Source organism: Chlorocebus sabaeus, chromosome 2 (assembly GCF_047675955.1).
Source record: "Chlorocebus sabaeus isolate Y175 chromosome 2, mChlSab1.0.hap1, whole genome shotgun sequence".
Lineage (NCBI taxonomy): Eukaryota > Metazoa > Chordata > Mammalia > Primates > Cercopithecidae > Chlorocebus > Chlorocebus sabaeus.
Genome location: NC_132905.1, coordinates 5,907,279 through 5,930,441, shown reverse-complemented (window position 1 = coordinate 5,930,441; position 23,163 = coordinate 5,907,279). Strand labels below are relative to the sequence as shown.

General features: G+C 40.6%; 1 protein-coding gene across 6 annotated transcripts in view; it reads right to left on the bottom strand.

Annotated features, from left to right (window-relative positions):
• The window catches only part of LOC103243620 (serine/threonine-protein phosphatase 4 regulatory subunit 1), an 83,296-nt gene that overhangs the window by 11,674 nt on the left and 48,459 nt on the right, over positions 1 to 23,163 (bottom strand). For all 6 annotated transcript variants that reach the window (XR_005234881.2, XM_008013025.3, XM_008013048.3 and 3 more), the window contains 7 exons: positions 22,416 to 22,562; positions 11,116 to 11,223; positions 10,241 to 10,306; positions 7,499 to 7,657; positions 6,616 to 6,800; positions 5,076 to 5,545; positions 2,821 to 3,014 (listed from right to left, as the gene is read on the bottom strand). Coding sequence is in view for 5 of the 6 variants with exons in the window: in XM_008013025.3 (XP_008011216.3) it covers positions 2,821 to 3,014; positions 5,076 to 5,545; positions 6,616 to 6,800; positions 7,499 to 7,657; positions 10,241 to 10,306; positions 11,116 to 11,223; positions 22,416 to 22,562 (1,329 nt within the window). In the remaining variant the exon portion in view is untranslated. The remainder of the gene's footprint in view (positions 1 to 2,820; positions 3,015 to 5,075; positions 5,546 to 6,615; positions 6,801 to 7,498; positions 7,658 to 10,240; positions 10,307 to 11,115; positions 11,224 to 22,415; positions 22,563 to 23,163) is intronic.

The following is a 23,163-nucleotide window of genomic DNA, read 5'->3' as shown; positions in this document are numbered from 1 at the left end:
GAAATTACTTCTGTAAGCCAAGGCAAAAGCTTTCCTTGAAGTCAATGGTATCTTTCCAGGTGTTAAAAATTACATTTGCACAGTTGCATATGATACTGTATAAACCAGTTCTTTTAAGTGCTAAGGAAAATTGATTTCATACATTTTAATACAAGACTGCTGGAGGTCCTTACAGAAATACAAAGGCTAAAGTGAAAGCAGTGAGAAGCAACCCTGTGAGTTTGCATCCACTATTCCTTATGCCCTAGGGACTCCTGGTATGGCTAACCAAGACCTTTAAGTAACATTCACATGTTTGAGGCACAGACTACTCCAGAAGGGTGAGGTTTGCAAGATGGTAGAGCCAGCACCTCCAACATTTCTCGGTAATTAGGGATTGCAGCAATGGTGGGTCCCCAAAAGAGGATGGGGGCTGGGAAACCCAATGGATCTGAGAGAAAAGATGTGGCTGATATAGGAGTATTTACTCAGAAAATTGTCCTAGATTTTCACATGTACAAACACTCCTAATGTTTGCTGATAAACCTTTACATTAGGTTAACAATTAAAATGAACAAGGACATTCCATGGTGACATATTGGTCTCTGATCATTGATTAACATTAACTGAGATGGACCTGACCTTCTCCTTCAACCATAACATGGATTTCCAACTTGCATTTGAAATGTCATACTGTCTACCAGCTGAACGGAGTCTGACAAATCAGCTCAATATAGGATCCAGGAAAGTTGATTAACACACCGATAGATGATTCGTTTGCTCTGAGGCGCACCACCAGAACCTTCAATTCCCAAGGTTTCCACTGATAGGTGCTGTTTATTTTAACAGAGGACATGATAAAACAGAAATATTTTGGTATAAAAACCTAAGACCTCAATTTCTCCAAGTTAATAAATTCACATATAGTAACAAGGTGTGTCATTAGAATCACTATTATCCCTTTAGAAATTAACTTTATTCCAAAGTCTTCAGTGCAAGCGTATGTGCAGCACTTACTCCAGGAGCCAAATCAAGGCTTAAGCAAATCACCACAAGTCATGGCACCCCCAGAAGGTATTGTGAGTTCATTCCCCAAACCCCAGTGGGACACCATGCTGGCTGGCTATCTGTGCACCCACCACTCAGCACCCAGCAGCCTTCTTTCTAGCAGGATACTGACTCCATTCGGGGGCTTCCATGTTTCTGTCCGGTTCACCATGTTCAACCCATGAATGCATGCTGTGACTGTGGCCAGCAAGAGGGAGGCAGAAGGAGAGGACAGGAAGGTGGTTCCCCGCCTGGGGTATCCTTGTTCTTCAAAAGAGACAAGTGGGAAGACACAGGCCCCGCCTTCCACCAGGCATTTCATGCTGACAAGAGCCACCATGGCCGAGGGGAATGGTGGGCAGATCAGCACCAAAGGGATGGAGTCCACCTGCCCAGAAGCCACCCAACCACAGCGCTTCTTCCTGTTGTCTTGTGCAAGAGAACATATTCCTCACGGTTCTTGGAGATTTTTGTCTCCTTTCCCTTCTTTTGCGACAGGAAGCATCCTAACTAATCCCACTAGGACCCTGGAGTCAAGCCGCAAATTCAAGGGCTCTGCCCTCCCACATCATAAAACAAAGGCCCCAACTTGAACCCTTTTAAAGCAGCAACTGAAAAGCCCCAGCCTGGAGGAATCTGTTTTTTTTTTTCCCCCCTACCTCTGTCTATGATAAAGAAGTCCAAATACTATCACATCCCCACCAAGGTAAATGTGGTCACACCCTTCTACTTAACACCTGCAACTTTTGCACTCTAGGTAACAAGGTTGACAACAATGAGTTTTCTTGCTATTTTTTTAGCACCAAACCAGCAGAAGAGGATATCACCTCATTTCTTACTAATCACATATAACCAACCCCTACACATTTTATGTTTGAGTTTTAAAATGTTTTATTTCGCTTTATTAGAGCAGGCCTAAGGGGTAAGGGGAGTGATAAGTTAATCACTGAAATCCAATTATAAACTGTATGAACAGAGAAACAATTGGTATTTAGGCCCTGAAGACCATGAGATTGAGGAGATTATCCATCACAGCACATGGTAACGACACAGTGCTATCCCAATGACTGTTATGACCACAGATCCCTCCCTCATTTTAACCCTCCATTCTGCCCCCTACCTGTGGAAGAGCCCAACTCAAAGCGGTCTGAGTGGAAGCTCAGTACAAACTAGGACAGCTCAGGAACCTCCAGCTACAAGAGGCTGACCAAAGCTTCTGGAGAAACCTGAAGAAATAAACCATGGGTCCGCCCTCACTCCAACTTTGGGGTCGTGGTCTCACAAGGGGCTGGTTCCACCCACAGGAGGAAAGGGGTCACTGGTGCTTTTTCAAAAGCTCTCCTCTGAGAAACAGTGTGCCAGGACCAGCACTGGAGCATCCATGTATGCCAGAGCGCCTACCAAACAGGGGGCTTGTGTGACGGCTGCTCTCAGAGGCCTCGTCCACTTGAAATTCCAGGAACTGCCTGAATTCACCCTCCACTATTATTAAAAGATGTCAGTGTCTGTTAGCAGTGACACAGAGCATTTACATGGTTGATCTCCCCAAAGAACAAGTTCTTGTCATCTCTGGAGAAGAGGGAAGGTACTTTCTGGTACCCACCCATCTTCATGGGAGCACATCGGCACTATCAATCACCTGATTGATTGGTTGACTAGTTATCCAAAGCATGACCTTAAGAATAAATGAAATTTGCCATTTATCATCTCTGCTGGGATATATTAATAAGAGAAAATGCTGCTTTGTGATTTCTGTCACATCCTCGGTGGCTGAGGGATAGGGCAAATACTTACTGTGCTTTGTAATATCCTGGCCACAAAGAGCTCATTCTGAGATGATGAGGCCGACAGAGTGATCTGATTGTCAGAGGCAGAGCTGGGATCTGAAATGGACACTTCATTTAGACCTGCTGTTGGCTTGCTCTCGGGTTCATTCACGGAGTCAAGCTGTGCAGCTCTCAGTGCAGCTGATAATACCTGAACTTGAGCTGTAGGAAGAGAAGTTTCAAGAAATTTAACAACTTTATTTGGTTTGTGGGGTTTTACTTCAGAGAAGTCTTCAAAACAACACAGTCTGCACTAAGCTACATGGTGTGGGTGTACTACACTGACACGTATCTGTTCTGAAGTGACAATGCTCTGCAGTCTCAAGACAAGCTCTCAGCAAGGTGGTGATATTTCTGGCCATTAATAATAACTACTCCAACTAAATGCCAGCCACGCACAGAACATCAAACCTGAACTTGAAAAGTCTCAATTCGGAAAAACCCGAGTGACTCCACCACAGTTTAGAGAAAGACAGCATGGTATCACTGAACAAGGATGACTGGGAGGTCGCTCAACTCAGTGAAGGGTATCCTGCTCCCCCATTTATAAAGCAGGATGGCTACTCTCTCACATACACATACACACATGTGGACACACACACCCATGCATGAATACATCCATTTACACACAGATGAGTAATGCTCTCACTCAGCAAGCCCCAAAGGCTGCCGATTCTTTCTGTCCAGAGTATGACAGTTTGAGATTCTCTGAACAGTAAAGATAACATATTTCACATACCTTTCTGTAAAAACAAACTGGATGTTTTAATGTCCCCAGCCTCCCAAAAGACACACACACACACATTACTTCCTGCATCCTGCTTCTATTAATTAAATTTGGTGGACTCCAAGATTCATCAAAACACTGAGAGCTTGTAGCTGGCTCTGTGCTGTGCCCAGGACAGGTTCCACCACTCCAGTGCTACACACCAGGCTCTTCCCAATAGGTCTAGTGACATCTCCTGCCTGCCATGGCCAGTTCACAAATAAAATGCGTCACTTATTTCTGGATCTTCTGGGATCATAGATCCCTTTGAGCTCTGAAGAAAGCTATGGGCCTTTTCTTACAAAGAAATTAAGTATGCAAAAACATGCAAGATTTTACAAATAATGATTTCAGGGAACTGAAAGAACCCTCTGAAACTCATCCCCTGACTTCTCTGAATGGTGGGTTCTCAGTCAATCTCTAAAGACCAAGCCAACTGTCACCTGCTATGTGAAGTCTCTCCCAGACATTTCCTCTACACATCACATCCCCTCCGCTCCCAGCCCTCGCCATGCCCCACAGGGTGGCTGCCTGTACAATCCCCTTAACCACATCACAGAGGCCTCAGGGGCCGATCATCACTGCCCAGCCCCCAGACCAGGTCTTACACTGGGGATTAAGGCAGCTCAGTAGTGTGTTTTCCAAAAACAGACTTTTGTCTATAGCTATCAGAAGTGATATGTTACATGTGCCCATTCCTTCAGCAAACATTGATTTAGTTTCCTTCATAAATTTAAGGATAAAGAATAATCACATGGCTAACTGAATTTTCACAGTTCCCTTCCTGAAAGCTTCACAAATCTCTGCCCAGCAACAGCAGCAAGTGCTGTTTTTTCCAATTTCTCCAACTCAAGGAAGAATACAAATATAGCACTGTGCAGAGAAGGAAGATCACGATAATGGGATATGGATTGCGAGGTCCGGATCCCTGATCAGATGCTCAGTGGGAGCACGAGTCATAAAATGAAAAATACACCACAGAAGTAGTTGTGCTTTTCCTTCCTGTACAAAGACAAGAACCTTTAGGTTTAGCTAAGGGCTGCGTTAATAGGCTCCAAAAGGAGGCCATCCTTGGCTATTCATAACTAGAAAGGGCATTCTGTGTGGGAGATGATGTAACAGCGTGTCTAAGGAGCTAACAAAATTTCCCCTGCTACAGATATGCCCACAAACTACCCACTTTCCTATTAGAACTGACTTCAGACTCTGTGCACGTCCATCTGCAAAATTAGAAAGCAAAATCATTGCATAGGCACCTGCACAGAGGTATTTCTGACTTTTCAAGCTATACTGAGACTGAACAAGTCTCTCCTCTCAATGTGTACACAGTGTAAATAAATACAGGTCCACACACACATGCGTCAGTACACAGGCCTGGGGAAGAAGGAAGTGGCGAAATGCAACACACGACACAGAAACATCCCATCTTCTCTTTAATGACAATGAACAACATTTACCTTGAACATCCGGATCATTCATCAGATGCTCCTGCAAACTATCAAGGACTTTCTGAATCTCACTCCGGGCCACACAGTTGTTGTACACAACCCCAGGTCTGCTGCAGTAATCCTCCTGAGGCCCAGCCTCGCTCAGAAGTAGCTCTAAGTCCTTGCTTATGTCAGGGAGAGGAGTTCGCCAATAAAGAAAATGACTGAACACATCCTCAGAGTTCCCTGGGCAGGCCCAGGAATCTGATCCAGGGTAGCTGCTGATGGGGAAGTCGTTATTGTCAGAAAGCTTTGAGAAGGCGCTGGTCTCTGGGGAAAGCCTGGTCAGCTCAGCTGCAGCCGACACAGAGCTTTCCACAGGGTTTTCCGCTGGGCCGTCAGAGGAGCTACCGATGTGCGGGAAATTACTGGTTTTCGCTGAGGTCCCTTCCACAGGTAGCTCTGGCTCCCTCTGCACAGGCTTTGCTGAACTAGTTAAACTGAGGGAAGCAAACTTTCAATACTGTGTAATAGACTGAAAGTCACAGGGAAAAACATGAGAACCACATCCTCACCCAGTCCTCCACTTCCTAGCTGACCACTTGCCCCTCTTTGTGTCTCCTGGTGTCAGCAGACTAAAATCTCACGAAAGGATAAGAGGTTTAGTCAACCCCCACTGCCCCGCCGGGAGTATGATGGGCACTGAAAACACCACCTGAAGGTTCAGCCAGTCTTGCCACTACATTCCAGGGCTAAGCCAGCCTGGACTTCTGCTGCAGCACCTTTGGTACATTTCATCCATTTCCTGCTCATGAGTACTTCCACCAGGGGGCAGGCATTAGAAAATAAAAGGCGCTGAAACTGGTAAGAGCTGGCAATTTGTTAACCACCTTGAGGTCTTGAGGAAGACACTGCCCATGGGCCTGCCATATAGCAGGAGCTCAACGAACTCTGATAGAAGAGGGATAAAGGGAGGATGGGCCAACCTCAGAAGGATTTGTATTCTGTGAGGCATCAGTTACCCACTCTCACACATCTGCATGCTAGCAACAATGGAGAGACGTTTACAAACGACCTCAAATAGGATGGTTAGTGTATACACATCAGCCTCAGAGGAAAGACATGACAAAGTCAAGATCCAGCGCCATACTAGCAAACACTGGAGGGTCTACCACTGTTGGTCAGGAGTGCTGCCTTTATGTACATGCAACCTAACTTCCAAAAAAGTACATTTGGAAGACTTCACATTTTTCCCTAGGTAAATTACCCAGACAACTTAATTAATCAAAAAGTAAGAGAAAATTTTCTTTATAGGTTGTTTAATCACTAATCTCAATGCATATTTTATTTAAATTTAGGAGACACAATAGCTTCATTATTTATAACCCAGTAGTCATGTTTCAAAATCATTATTGCAATTACTTTTTGCTTCTTTACATAATTAAAGCTCTAATATTCCATCTTGCCCAGAAGGTCACTACTAAAACTCGAGACAAGATAACTGATGAAATTTTAGGTGGGTGCTTAAGGTACATCGAGGGTCCTGGTGGTGACCCTAGCCAAAGCATACCTGGCAGGGGAAGTGTTACCACCACTGCTGGGAGCGGGTGAGCCAGAGGCAAAACCAGAGTCGAAATCCTGGGTGAGAGGCCGGATGCTCAGGGCGCCATCCTCTCGAAGATAAAGGCCAGCCCTGGAGGGGTTTGCAAAGGTGGAAATGAAGGGGCCGAGGGACTGGAAGGCAGCCTGGCGCACCTGAACCAGAGAGAACACTGCAGTGAATGAATGCAGCATCGGCCAGCGGTGGTGGCCAGGCCTGAGTCCAGGCTGAAACACGTGGCTGGACATCACACAAGCTACTCTCCAGCACATTACATCTATGGACATTTACTGCTTTCACATTACATCTATGGACATTTACTGCTTTCACATTACATCTGTGAAGATTTACTGCTTTCACATTACATCTCTGGAGATTTACTGCTTTCCAAATCATTCCCTAAATTCCAAATACTATTATTCAACAGAAAGTAAGGAAAAATTTAGCCCCATTATACTGTATTCATTCTTCCAGAATATTAATTTTATATGAATAATACATTTTGTATCAAGTATTTGAACAGGCCTTATTAATCATTACAGACATGTTTATGATAGCAACAGAAAAGGTAACAGTTTAGTTACATAGTTTTTTCTTTCTCAATTATGATTTTCACGATATTCATTCACTATAAATGGTATGGTATACCTCACCTTCTTAATTCACCCCAAGTTTTTGAGATTTTAGTTTCCCTGAGACCTCACACAGTGTAAATGTGATTATGGCAATCAGTAACTAAAGGGACAAAATACAAAGTTACGAGTCCAGAAGTGAATCCCAGCCTGGAAGCCAGACGTAGCTGGACAGTTGGTCAACATAGGCCAGTTGTCTGGACAGGGCTGCTGGCACTCACCCATCGGCAGGGGTCGCTGACAAGTCTGATGAAGAGCGGGGAGAGCTGGGTTCTGCGGACCCCAGGGGAGGAGCTGTGTGACACAGCCGTGAAGCACTCCGCACAGGCTTTCCGCATGCCCCAAACAGCATCAGAGCAGAGCTCAAAGAACTTCGGGATCTGCCAAAACAAACAAAAAGAGTGCTCTCCAATTGGAGGCCCTGAGGAAGAGCAGAACCTGTTTGGTTTGGTTTGTTTGTTTGTTTGTTTGTTTTTGTGAAACAGAGTCTCGCTCTGTCACCCAGGCTGGAGTGCAGTGGTATGATCTCGGCTCACTGCAACCTCTGCCTCCCAGGTTCAAGTGATTCTCCTGCCTCAGCCTCCTGAGTAGCTGGGATTACAGGCATGTGCCACCACATCTGGCTGATTTTTTTAATGTTTAGTAGAGATGGGGTTTCTCCACGTTGGCCAGGCTAGTCTCGAACTCCTGGCCTCAAGTGACCTGCCCGCCTCGGCCTCCCAAAGTGCTGGAACCTATTTTAATGAAGTAGTGAAAGCATATGCAGAAATTAATGACAAGGAAAAGGAAAATACATACTGGTCTAAAAGGAATCATTTGAAACAAACAGATATTATAAGAAGTGGAAATTAACATTTCTTTTACCTCCTAATTTTAGTAAATGACTTGGTTACCTTTAACAGATAATAGAGAAAACCCCAAAAAGGGCAGAATGACTGATATTTGTTATGTAAATTGTAGAGAAGATTGTGAAAGACTCTGAAACAGTAGATGTCCCAACTAACTCACCCATCCAGGTATCACTGTCTTCGACTCACTATTTTACAACTCTGAAGTGATAGAAGGTAAGTTGCTAAAACCTGATAGTAATGCAAATAATTCCTGCCAACAGAAATGCAAATTGTTGTCCAGTGAAATGCAATCAATTATCACCCTGGATATTGACCAGTTTTGAATTCATTTGTAAGTTCACTTTGGTATTCCTTGCTCTGACTATAAATGAGTACTTTGAGTTCTCCATTAAACTGGCTGTAATATCTTACTGGTTTTCCTCACTAATAAATGACTTAAATAAAATCTCTGAAACATGTTCATTTCATATCTCTGTAAAGGTCATGATTACATCTCCTTTTAAAATGTATCCTTTAAAAAGGCTGTGTTTTTAATATCCTAATGTAAAATAGCCTAAAATGCTTCACAAATGGGAATATGATATAATCATGGCAATATCTACCTACAAATGATTAGCATGTTACCCACTGCCATTCTTCCATTCTTCATTCAGATATATTAAGTAGAAGATAATGTTCACTGTAGATGGGCGTGGTGGCTCACGCCTGTAATCCCAGCACTTTGGGAAGCCAAGGTGGGTGGATCACCAGGTCAGGAGTTCGAGACCAGCCTGGCCAACATGGTGAAACCCTGTCTCTACTAAAAATACAAAAATTAGCTGGGCGCGGTGGTGCGTGCCTGTAATCCCAGCTACTCAGGAGACGAAGGCAGGATCCAGCCTTAGCTTGAACCCGGGAGGCAGAGGTTGCAGTGAGCCGAGATCATACCACTGCATTCTAGCCTAGGCGACAGAGCAAGACAGTGTCTCAAAATTTAAAAAGAAAAAAAAAAAAATCACTATATATTCAAAGCAACAGCCCATTAAAAATTATTCTTGGGTTAGAACTGTGTTGACGTGGCTTATACTTTAAATAAAATAAAATGAGCTTCTGAACTTAAATTTAAAAATCAATTAAAGATTAAACTTTTTGAGGTCAAAATCTCACCCATACAAGGAGTATATTCTGTCAAATAAAAGTGACAAATGCTTACGGAGCAAGGTTCTCTAGGGGCCGGGGATTGACGGGGCAGGCACTAGGGAAACAAGGATGAACACAATGCAGTCCCTGCCCTCAAGAAGCTCCTCAGCTCCTCTGAACAAATGTTACCAGGATGCTGAGAAGGGAGAAGCTGATTCTCTCTGGCACCGCAGGTAGGTCAGCCTAGACAAGGAAAGAAAACTTCACAGAAGCAATTCAAGCTGGGTTGGAAGTGTGAGGAGGGTCCCACCAGGCAGGGAAGATGCTCTTAGTGAGCACAGGCCCAGAGGTGTGAAAGAGCAAGAAGCCTCAAGGATGCTGAAGTCACCTGGCTGCTTAGGGAAGTGGATCTCTACCCTGCTATGCATCAGATCATACGGGACTTTATCAAAAATGCAGCTGCCTGGGCCCTCCCCAGGCTTCATATATATGGCTAGAGGTGAGATCCACCAAGGCCAGGGTAGTGTTCAGAACTGAGAAAGGGGACTGGAGGTGAGGCAGAAAAGTCATCTACGAAGGGACCTGGAAGGCCCAGAAGGCTCTAGATTTTAACCTATAAACCAAGAAAAAAATCACCATGGTTTTGAGGCCCAGGAGTGAGGTGGCAGAGTGGTGTTCTAGAAAGAGCTGCAGAGAGAGAGAAGAGAGAGAGCAGCTTGGACAGTGAGAATAAAGCAGGGAAAAGTGACCTATAAGGAGGAGACAGCCAAGCCCACAGGAAAGAAGATGGGAGTTGCTTCCAGCCCATTCCACAGACCAGCTACCTAATGCTTAGGAAAATGTTAGCTTTGTAAGTCATGAAATTTGAAATTAACAAATGCAAAATTGAGCTGCCATTCCACAGTAACAGACTCATAAATACAAAACTTAAGTGATTCTGAAAGTGCATTAAGAAGCAAATCAACAATTACAATTGGCCAAAATGTCACATACCAAAAATTTCTCAGTGGCTTCTTGTCCAACAGCATGACAAATATCACCAAAATTTGCAGCACAAACCTTAAAAAGGCAAAAGGCATATCCATTATTCTTATCTTTCTTTTTGTCTTAACAAAAAACAAAGTAAAAACAAAGTAAAAACTAACAAGCAGGAACCTTGAGAGCAATTACCCCTCTAGTCAGGCAGCTATCAAGCCTTTCCCAAGCCCATCGCCCACAAAGCATTATGCCAGGTGCCTCCACTGCATCAAAAACAGAAGATTTGCAATAAGGTGCCAAATTCTAGGATTTTCTGGCTCCTAATTGATCTTGATACAGAAGGCATGTTAGCAATAAGGCAAAAGAGGCCCCTTAACATTCCCTGCATGGCAAAGGAGACCTGCTGTCCTGCCTGTGTATCATGAACAGAGACCAGAGGGGTGATGGCCAGACAGCAAGGTGCAGGATGAGGCTGTTTAGGGAGGGAAAGTAACAGACTTCAAAAGGAAGAATTTGACAACCAAATGACAAGTGACTAAATGGGAATTTGGGGTTGGAAGGTATAGCAAAGATAAGAAGGTTCTGGATCAAATCACCACAGATAATCAAAGACCTTGCAAGCCTGGACATCTAACCATAAATGAGCAAGGTCCCCTGACTCTCACCTGTGTCTGAGAGCAACAGGTCTACTCACACATACTCTTATCTCCAGGTCTCTGCATTTCCTAACTGCAGTAAAAACTGGCAACACTGTTCAGACATTTTCCTTACAGAGTTCACACTGGACACATTTTCCCCCCAGACTATGTCTACTGAAGAAGTCCAAAAACTTTACAGAAACCCATTTTGAACTTTTAACTTTAAGAGTTTTGGAATTCTTACATTCCTACCTTCCGAACTTGAAAAAGCTTCCCATCACCACACAGTTCACAGAATCGGGGGAGTAGCAGGCGTTCAACTGTACTCTTACTCAGCATGGAAGCCATTTTGCAGATTATCTATAAATTAAAAAAAAAAAAAAATCAAATCATTTAAAATGCCAAAGCATTTAAGTCACATATAGCATTAAAGATATATTCCAAAAGCCAATATTCAAAATATTCCCAACATACCTAAGAAGGAAAAATAAAAAACACCTTCTTTTGAGTTTTGTCAACTTATAAGATCAACAGAAGGCCCAACATTTCCCCAGTTTGACTCAGATAACTGTTTGTCTGAAGCTCAAGAGTTACCATCTGCCAGGTCCCCACCTTGTACCCAACACACAAACAAACAATATGTATGTGCTTTGGCCTATTTTACCTTCCCAAGAATCCCATGACATGGGTATTATTTACCCTCATGTTTCCAGATGGGGAAATGCTGCGAGAGGTTAAACAGCATGACTAAACAGAAACAGTGGAGAGGTGAGACATCCAGCGACAGCAGGACATGGTAAGCACTGGAAAATGATCACATTCCAGAGAAACTAAAGAGCAGACCCTTACAAGAAAAAAAAAATGATTAAATTTTGCATTTATGCTGTTTTTGGCCTGAGGGTACTTCCCGTTCTACATGGCTATGCAGGGTTGCTAGACTTCAAGCAAAAGCAACAGGTAGAAGTCCTAGCCAGAGCAATCAGATAAGAGAAAGAAAAGAAGGCACCCCAACCAGAAAAAAGAAACTATCTCTGCTTGTTGATGATATGATCTCATACCTAGAAAACCCTAAAGACTCCTCCAAAAGACTCCTAGATTTGATAAATGAATTTAGTAAAGTCTTGGGTTACAAAACCAATGTATACAAATTAGTAGCACTGCTTTATACCAACCATGAGCAAGATGAGAATCAATTCAAGAACTCAGTAACTACAAAAAATAAAAATAAAATGCTTATACTTAACCAAGGAGGTAAAAGATCTCCACAAGGAGAACTACAAAACCCTGCCCAAAGAAATCACAGATGACACAAACAAATGTAAATACATTCCATGTTCATGGATTAGAAGAATCAATATCATAAAAATGACCACATTGCCCAAAGTAATCTACAGATTTAATGCAATTCTTATCAAAATATCAATTCATTATTCACAGAATTAGGAAAAAAAATCCTAAAATTCATACAGAATTAAGACTCAGAATAGCCACAGCAACACTAAGCTAAAAGAACAAATCTGGAGGCATCACATTACCCAACTTTGAATTACAATACAAGGCTACAGTAATCAAAACAGCATGGTAATAGTATAAAAGCAAACCAATGCAACAGAACAGAGAACCCAGAAATAAAGCCAAATACTTACAACCAACTGATCTTTGACAATGCATACAAAACATACACTGGGAAAACGATACTCTATTCAATAAATGGTGCTGGGAAAACTGGCTAGCTACATGGAGAAGAATGAAACTGGATCCTTATCTCTCCCTTTATACAAAAATCTACTCAAGATTTTAAATCTAAGACCTGAAACCATAAAAATTATAGAAGAAAATCTAGGAAAAACTCTTCTGGACACTGTAGGTAGGCAAAGAATTTATGACTAAGACCTCAAAAGCAAATTTAATTAAAACAAACACAAATAAATGGGACCTAATTAAACTAAAAAGCTCCTGCACAGCAAAGAAATAATCATCAAAGAGACAACCCACAGAATGGGAGAAAATATTTGCAAACTATGCATCCAACAAAGGACTGATATCAGAATCTACAAGGAACTCAAATAAGAAGAAAAAAATAAATAATCCCACTAAAAAGTGGGCCAATTATATGAACAGACATTTCTCAAAAGAAGATATACAAATGGTCAACAAGCATATAAAAAAATATTCAACATCACTAATTATCAGACAAATGCAAGCTAAAACCACAATGATATACCATGTTACCCTAGTCAGAATAGTCATTACTAAAAAGTCAAAAAACATAGATGTTGACATGAATGGTGAAAAGGGAACACTTATATACTGCTGGTGGGAATGTAAATTAGTACAACTTCTATGGAAAACATTATGGAGAATTCTCAAAGAACTAAAAGTAGGTCTACCATTCGATCCAGCAACCCCACTATTGGGTATAAACCCAAAGGAAAGGAAATTATTATATCAAAAAGACATCTGTATGCATATGTTTATTGTAAGACAATTCACAATTGCAAAGATATGGAATCAATCTAAGTGCCCATCAACTAATGAGAAAACGAAGAAAATGTTGTAGTCTGGGCAACACAGTGAGACAAGTCTCTAAAAAAGTAAACAAAATTAGCTGGGTGTAGTGGTACATGCCTGTAGTCCCAGCTACCTGGTAGACTGAGATGGGAGGATCACTTGAGCGGAGGAGGTTGAGGCTGCAGTAACCCAAGATTGCACCACTGCACTACAGCCTGGGCAACAGAGCAAGATGCTATCTCAAAAAAAGAAAAAAAAAAATATATATATATATACACACACACACACACACACACATATATATATATTTTTAATGTGGTGTATATATATACTATGGAATATTACTCAGCCATAAAAAAGAACAAAAGAATGTCTTTTGCAGTAACCTGGATGGAACTGCAGGCCATTATTGTAAGTAAAGTAACTCAGGAACAGAAAACCAAATGCCCCATGTTCTCACTTATAAGTGGAAGCTAAGCTATGGGTATGCAAAGGCAAACACAGTCATATAATGGAAACTGGAGACTCAGAAGGGGAGAGGGTCAGAAAGGGGTGATGGATGAAAAACCACCTATTGATGTTCAATGTACACTACTCAAGTGATGTGTACACTAATATCCTAGACTTCACCACTATACAATTCATCCATGTTGCCAAAAACCACCTGTAACCCTAAAGCTAGTGAAATAAATACAGACAGACATATATAAATTTTTTAAAGCTACAGTTTTACTGTGAAGGAAGGAGGAAGCCAAAGAAAGGAAAGCTCCAAAATCCATGGTTAAATCCTACCCTAATCCTTGGCTGATCTCTGAACTATGCATGCACAGGGGAGATGATGAGGTTCATAGAGAAACAGTAACTTAAGGATGAAAGAAGTGAGCTGTTTCAGCTGCTGCCTACTACAGGAAAAACAGAATCTGAACTGCTTTCTAGAACAAAGTCAATACTCTCTAGAGGTAAATAACAAAATCCAGTTTCTACAAAATAGAAAATGAAAAATCTATAGACATGAGAAGCAATAAGAAAATGTGACTCATAGTCAAGAAAAGTATCAGTCAGCAGAAAAAACATCCACAGAAAATCCAGATATGAGAATTAGAAGACTTTAAAAGGAATTTAAAGCAGCTATTACAAATACACTCAAGTACAAAGAGGAAAATAGGGTCACAATGAATGAACAGATCAGGAATCTTATCAAAGAAATGGAAACTATAAAAAAGAACCAAGACTTCTGGTTAGCACAGTCTAAGTTAGACTAACTCTCCTATAGCTAAAAAGCATAAAATCTTGACAAAACATTAAAAAAAAAACACCCTTTGAAAGCAGTAGAAAGCAACCAAAAGGCAGAAACTGGAGGACAGGCTACTCTTAAAAGATATACTGCAACAGGAGAGATTTGCAAGTAAGGTCCAAAATCTGTGCATAAAACGTACTTAAATCTTTGGCTGACTGCTAAACTACATATATGTGGGGGAGATCCCAGAGGACCCAGAAAAAAAGCAGCAGTCAGAAATTAAACACACTGTGCACAGATTTCAGCTTCTGGTCACAAGGCAGAAAATTTGGAGTTGGAGATTAATCAAGGTAACTGCCTCCTAGGACAGAAATCATTTTAGAAAAATATAACAGAATCCAGGGACTCTGCAATGTACCATTTATAATGTCCACTGTCCAATCAAAAATCACTACTCATGCATTAATAAGAAAAAAGTGATCCATAATATTAGTCAATGAAAACCAACATCAAGATGATCCAAATGTTGCAAGGGCCAGACAAGGACTTTAAAGGAGCTGTTATAAATATACTCAAGAATTACAAGGAAAAAACACATAAAGAATAGACAGGGACTTTCTATACAATAGAGATATAGAAACTGTAAAGGTCTATAAAAGAAATTCTGGAGCAATTTCTTCAAAAGGGAAATTCTGGAGCAAAATATACAATAACTGAAATTTAAAATTTGCTGGTTAGGCCTAACAGCAGATTGGAGAGATGTAAAAAAAGAATCAATAAACTTAAAGATAAATAAAAATTATCAAATCTAAACATCAGAGATAAGAAAATGATTAAAGAAAACTGAACAATGCCTCAAAGACCTGTGGGACAATATTAAGGGTCCCAACTTTGTGTTATCTAAGTCACAAACTGAAAGGAGAAAAAGAATACAGAAAAAGGTATTTAAAACAACAATAGCCCAAACTTCCCAAATTAGTTGAAAGGCTTAACACACAAATCCAAGAAGTTCGATGGAGACAAAACAGTATACTAACTCTGCTAAAATCCAAAGGTAAAGAGAAAAATCTCATGAGCAGAGAAAAAGGGATATTTTATATATACGAGTACAATATAAATGGCAGATAACTTCTTATGAGAAACAAAGAAGGCCAGAAGACAACAGAATGGTATCTTCAAAATGCTAAAAGAAAAGAAACAAAAAACCTTTTTAACTCACAATTCTACATCCAGCAAAACTATCATTCAAAAATAAATGCAAAATAAAGACATTTTCAGATAAACAAAAAGTAATAAATTTCATCATCAGCCAACTTGAACTACAAAAGGTACTAAAGGAAGTTTTTCTGGCTTTTAGGGAAAGGATACCAGATGGTAACTCATATCTAGGAAAGGAAAGAACGACAATCACCAAAAATGGTAAAAATGGGCATATAAAAGGCTGCATTTTTTTTTTTTTACTACTCTCTTCAAAAGATAAAACTCTTTAAATCAAAAATTAAAATACTGTACCATATGGTTTAAATATACGTCCCCACCAAATCTCAAATTGAACTGTAATCCCCAATATTAGAGGTGGGGCCTGGTGGGAGGTATTTGGGTCATGGAGGTGGATCCCTCATTGCTTGGTATTATCTTCACAATAGTGAGTTCTTGTATATCTGGTTACTTAAAGTGTGGCACCTCCCTCCCCACCACTTCCTCTCTTGCTCCTGTTTTCATCATGTGACATGCCTGCTCCCACTTTGCCTTCTGCCATGAGTAAAAGGTTCCTGAGACCTCCTCAGAAGCAGATGCTGTCACTACGCTTCCTGTATAGTCTGCAGAACCATGATTCAATTAAACCTCTTTTCTTATAAATTACCCAGTCTCAGGTATTTCTGCATAGCAATCCAAGAATGGCCTAACACACTGTATTTGCAGGCTCATAATGTAATATACATGAAAACAATAGCACAAAGGATGAAGGCAAGTGAATGCAACCACGCTGTTGCAAAAGGTGATTTTTTTTTTAAATACTCAATAGAGGAATTAAAATGCAATGCTAAAAAACATTCATTAGCCCAAAAGAAAACAGAAAAGAATTAACAACAAAACAGATGAGACAAATGAAAACAGAGAAATGGCAAAAATAAAACCAAACATATCAATAATTACATTAAATATAAATGAACTAAACACACTAATTAAGGAGCAGAAACTATTAGACTGGATATAAAAGCAGGACCCAAATAGATGCTAACAAAAGCAGAAACACTTGAAATGTAAAGACATATAAATTGAGAGTAAAAAAATATAAACAAATAAAATAAGCAATAAGTATAAAATGCTAGAGTGGTTATATTACTATCATAATTGATTATAAAATATGGATTACTCTCAGACATTTCTCAATGATGAAAGGGTTAATATATCACATAGACATTAACATTAAATGTGTAGCTTTAAATGCTTAAAATGGAAAAGAAGGTAGGCTTAAAAACAGTTTCCTCTTTAAAAAGCTAAAAAAAGGACAAGCAAACAACTCAAGAAAGGAGAAGGGTGGAAATAATAAACAGTAGAAATCAATGAAAAAGAAATAAGTGATAAAACCAATGAAGCTGAAAATTGGCTTGAAAACACAAATTTGATAAGCCCCTAGCAAGACTGATCAAGAGAGAAAAAAAGCACAAATTACCAAGATCATAACTGAAAGGGGATAACACTACAGATCTTACAGACATTAAAAAGATAATAAAAGAATATCGTGAACAAGTCTAACCCAATAAATCTGACAACTTAACATGAAATTAATAAATTCCCTGAAATGTACAACTTACCCAGTTACACAGATGAAGAAATCTGAACAGCACCGTATCTGAATTAAATCTGTTATGAAAAACCATCTCGCAAAGAAAACTCTAGGACCAGAGGTTCTACTGGAGAATTCTAACAAATGTTTAAGGAAAAAAATAACTCCAATCTTAAACAAAACCTTTCAGAAAATAGAAAAGGAGGGAATACTTCCCAACTCATTTTTTGAAGCCAGAATAATTCTGATTCTAAAATCCAACAAAGACATAATAGGAAAAGACAATTGTTCTCTTGAATATAGATATGAAAATCCTCAAGAAAATGGTGGCAAATTATGGAGAAGGGAGCATTGCAGAATGCCAACCAGAATCATCAATAGACAGCAACGCTAGTGGGTAAAGGTCTGACGGAGAAAAGCATACTTAAATCATCTCAAGGTAACTCTCCTCATTACTTCCCGAGAGAAAAAAGAACACACTGGAGAAACCTGGCAGATACCACGTCTATCCATTAGGTCATCAAAGTTAACATCACCAATATTAGGACAAGCTGAAGTCTTGTGCCTCCTGCCATGACACACTGGGAATACATCACTCCTGTGATACTCCTGCCAGAAAGACAGAGTCTGAATCCAATCACAAGGAAACATCAGGCAAAGCCAAACCGGGAGACACTCTGCAAAAAAAAATGTGGCCAGTACTCTTCCAATATTTAAGTGTTACAAAATTCAAAGACAGACGTGGGAATTGTTCCAGATTAATGGAAACCAAAGAGATAGGACAGCTCAGTGCAGCAAGGGACCCTGGACTGGGTCCTGAACAAAGATGATGTTTGCATAGGAACTGTGGCTATAAAATTAGCACTGTATCGGTGTGAAATTTCCTATTTTGATCATTGTACTATGGTTATATAAGAGAATTTCCTTCCTTTTAGGATATATACATTGAAGTATTTAGATGAATGCTGCTGTTTGTCCTTAATACAAAATTAAATTAAAAAATGAAGTATTTAGATGTAAAGAGGGACAATGCCTCCAACTGAGTCTCAAATGTCTCAGAAAATAATAAATACAGTAAATATGCATCTGTCTGTATGTGTAGAGAGAGAGGGAGAGATGGAGGGGAAGAGAAAAAAAAGATAAAACAAATGAAACTAAATATAAATTACTAAAGAAGCCAGAGAGAGGTATAGGGGAATTCAGAATACTATTCTTGCAACTTTCTTGCAAGTCTGAAATTGAAACAAGATGAAAAGTTGCCAAAAACAAAATTGTGAAATAATTCTTCCATTCCCCCAACAAAGTAAAAAGAAAGGGAGGAAAGAACAAAATGAGGAAGGAAGAGGGTAAGGCAGGGGAGTGAAGGACCGAAGTGGGAAGACAAGAAAGGGATGGAGAAAGGCAGGGATGGGGGGAAGAAGGACTTCCTGTCTCTAAAGTCTGTTATTCTCACTATATACACAGCACTGCCTATTTACAGTAGAAAATGGTCTGGGTTAGTAATCTACCCATCATTCTATTTGGAATTTGCATACAGGAAGAGGGGAAAGAAAACCAATGGGGGTGGGGCAAAGGGGAAACTAGCCCATAACACAAATAAGGAAAAGGTTTGTGTCCTCAGAACACAGAGGACACATATTTCTGATGTGATGCTTCGCAGAGTTGTACAAAGTGACAGCTACAATAAATGAGGATATGAGGCTTCCGTATCCAGTGTGATGGGCAACTAAAGCACTCCCAGTATCTCCATCCACCCCTCTCCATCTGCCACACCCGCATGACCTTATTACTATACAGCATAAAACAAATCCAGAGTCATTAGAAGTCAGCACACCAAGTGACAAGAAATTATATTCCCGTGGCCCTGGGAACCACTTGTATGGAATGACGATCTTCACTTAGTTGCTTGGAGCTAACTATTCTTTGTAGCACATAACCACAACATTCTTCTTAAATACATGCACAAATAAAAATGAGCTTAAAAATAGAAATGACAAAAAATGAGGAAGCCTTAATGTGAAAACGTGTTGAGAGAGAAAAATAGGCTTCTGACAATGAGTTATAATCTCGGAATGCTAATGGCGTCCCTGTAAGCAAGAGGAATTATAATTGGTCTCCAGTGGCCTGTTTATCCTATCTAGATATAATTACAAGATACAGTTCTTGCCGTTTTTATCAATTCATTCATCCAACAAACATTTATTAAGTACTGACTCTGAGCCTGGCACTGTGCTGGGTGCTGATAGTGCAAAGATACCACAGTCCAGTGTTTAAGACGCTCACCATCTTGAGGGAGAAATAAACAGAATTTCATAACTCAACTGCTAAGTGACAGAAGACAGAGCCAACTCTTCTGACTGCATCAAGGACAGAGTCACTAACATTGCGTAGGGTTTCTAGAAGGGTTTCACAAAGGAAAATGCACGTACATTTCCCTTCCCAGGATTCCATATACCCATGTCCCAACATGGAAGCTGTCCTGCATAACTCAATCTAAAACACCCAGGACACATGCAGTTGGTTCTCTCTGATTTTCACAATCATATATGCACTAGAGTTGTTAGCATCAGAATCAACTAACTGTAAGTTCTAATGAGAGTGAAAAGTCGAATGAACAGATGTATTTTGTCCATGAAGACGTGCAGTCTCCTTGGGAGTTGAGGCACCTCCTTCAAAATGGCACTGCTCTGAGTAAGCGTGTGTTTATGTACAGTACAGATGTAGCAATATTCACACCATCTGGATGCAAAGAGAGCCGCCAAACACAGAGGGCATCTGACCAGCCCAATTTGCTTCTTTCCTCATCACCCTTTTAGCTGACAGCTCCCTGAATCATCTCCTAATGGATACACACTGGCACCCGCAATGTTTGGGGTGTCACCCACAGACCAGCTAAATCAGAACCCTGCCTTCCTAGGGGATCTCTACAAAGCACACATGTGGCCTTCTCTTCCTTGGATAATGACTACCCACACTGTCATTTACTCTACCCACATCGTCACTTCCTAGCTAAAAAGAAGAGATTCTGTCTATGATCCACAGCTCTCTCGTACTCAAGGGGCAAGTCCCCGCCGCACCCCGCCAAGGCCCCTTGGCCTCCAGGGTCTGGGGAAATAACTGGAGCAAAGCACACACGGGCCAGACCAGACATCCCACATTCCACTCCCAACAGATCTCCACAGGAGGAAAAGCAGAGGTCCTGCAGGAACACCTGGGAGAAACAGACAAGCGCAGCCTGGGCCATGGTGGGTAGGAGGTTCAAGATCACTTCTGTTCTTGCAGCTTCAGTTCAAATCCTATCCATTCAGGTAATGAGACCAGCATCTCGCTTGGAATGAAAGATACAATTTATGTGAACTAATTTGTTCTGTAAGTGATTTGTGCAGATAGCTTTTTGAAGGCTTGTAATATTTTCCAAGTATTTCTACCAAAAAAAATGAAGAAGAAGAAGAATATTGCTGACAAGAATGGAGTATTTGGAAAGAAAACAAAATAAAAATCATGCAAAAATGCCTTTAGCATTATTTTTCATGGTATTATCAGTCTTTAGGGATAAGATATTTGGTTGTCAGTCGTAACCTTGGAAACTTGCCTAACCAACTTCCAAATGAAAAAGAAGATGTAGTTGGCAAAGTTCACTGCTCAACTGCCAAATACCCCAACTAAATGATATTATCCAGGTTCATTTTGCAAAACAAATTTAATTTCTTATAGAGAAACTTGAAATTTATAAAAGAACCCTGGAGAATTTGAATTTTAATAATCAATTATTCTTCAGCCTGATTCATCTTATAAACATATGGAATATGCAAAAAATTAAATTAGTTTAAAAGCCAGACCTTTAACACATAGTTGAAGAAAACGTTTACATAAATGAAGAGTAATTGCCAAATGTTCTGATGCTGTAACACAATTTTTTAGCTCTATGGCATATAATGTTTCTGCACTTTAAAAAAGGAAAATAATTCCTTTCTCTAACGTCATTGTTTCCCAAACAGGAAAATGACTATCTTCTGTATATTTTATTATACTCAGAATTAATGCTTATGATTTTTTACATCTTTTAGGGACAAATTTTTCCTAAAATGCTGGAATAATCCTGGAGCTATTTGCTTCTATAAGGTAAATAGAAAGGGTCATGCCATACAGCATTATTTGCATGGGTCAGTGGAGGAGCAGCAGCTAAAGAAAACAAGATGGCCCACTGCGACCTCCCCTTGAACTACAAAGGAAAAGGCGCAAGGACAAATGGAGACATCTTGATCTGAGGGCAGGAAAAGCCAGCACTGGATCATCAGCTGCTGGTTTGTGAACAAGGACTCCAGAAGCGAGTAGAAAATCCCGACTGTATAATCATTTAAAAATGGACACAGAATCTCGCAAACCCAAGGATACCAGACTGTTAACTAGAAGACACTGAGTGTTTATACTATTCCTTTCACTGCACATCTCTGACTGACAGAAGCACAAATACTTTAACAAAGTATCTCCCAAATGCCTGTAAATGTTTGGCCACATCTGCATTCTTCACAGTGATTCTTCTTATTTGCTTACATATCTATCTTAGTCTTCTCCTAATCTACAGACACACAAGTCTACTAAATCTTCTTCTTAATTGTCTAAGTACCACCTAAAATTATCTCAAATACCATACTAGGGTTCTTACTTTGAGAAGGAAGGCCCATGGTCCAAGTAGGCTCAAGGATTGACCTATAAATCTCAGCATCTTGTCCAACAGAAATCTAAGCCAGCTACTGCTGCTAAGCCCAAATCATTCTGATTTCTCAAGCCTTTTCTTCTTAAAACAATTGGTGCTATAAGGATGCTTACTTCCAAAACATGCTCAGAGCTGAACTGTGAGCTTTCTCCAACCTAGGTTGAATAACTGGCTACCTTGTTCATGAGAACAGTGCTGATCAAAATCAAACATGTGTAATACTTCAAGTCAGGTATCAGTCAACTTATGGGACAGTGTCCACAGGTGCTGGGCAGTCATTCCCTGGACAGACTTACGCTCACAGCTTCTGCTTTATATTCATCATCACTGTCTGGGGCAGAGAGCTGCAGCAGAATGGGACACACTTTGTTTTCAATATCATGCTGGAAAATTAGATCTTGTTCCAGAAGAATCAAGAGCACTTCCTGACTTGATTTTCTCACCTACAAGGGAAAAAAAAAGGCAAAAGGTGAAGCACAAGTGAGCAGAAGTGCCCTCAGGATATAGACCAACCCCACTGAGCAGGTGTGGCTGAGCTAGCCCCTACCAACCCCCACCCCCATCCCCTAAACACCCTGAAGACCACTAGGTCTTCCTGCCTTCTGCTGCCCCTCCTGCCTGAGGTCTTTGAATAGGCCACTCCCTCTACCTGACCGGCTACCATTCCTCCGCTCCAGCCCAAAGCCCCTCTGCTCCTGGTCCCTGTTGGAATAGGTCCCCAGACAACACTTGACTAGTGCCCTGGAATTTTTCCTCCACAGTTCTTGTTCCAGATTTCTGCATTTACATACATACAAACATATAGAGGATTTTCTTCTGTACGATTTCATAATTGCCACCTGTCTCTCCTGCTGCAGAGAGTGAATTCAGAAGGCAGGTACTACATCTGATTTATCCTTTGTCTTCCAGTGCACCCTCAGGACCTGGCAGCCTGTGGCACAAAATTTTGCTTTCTGTAAGGATCTGCTGAATCAATGGATGACTTTGCACCTTTTCTCCTTTGCAGGCAAGGAGACTGGAAAACTCTGCAGCATCCTCCTGAGA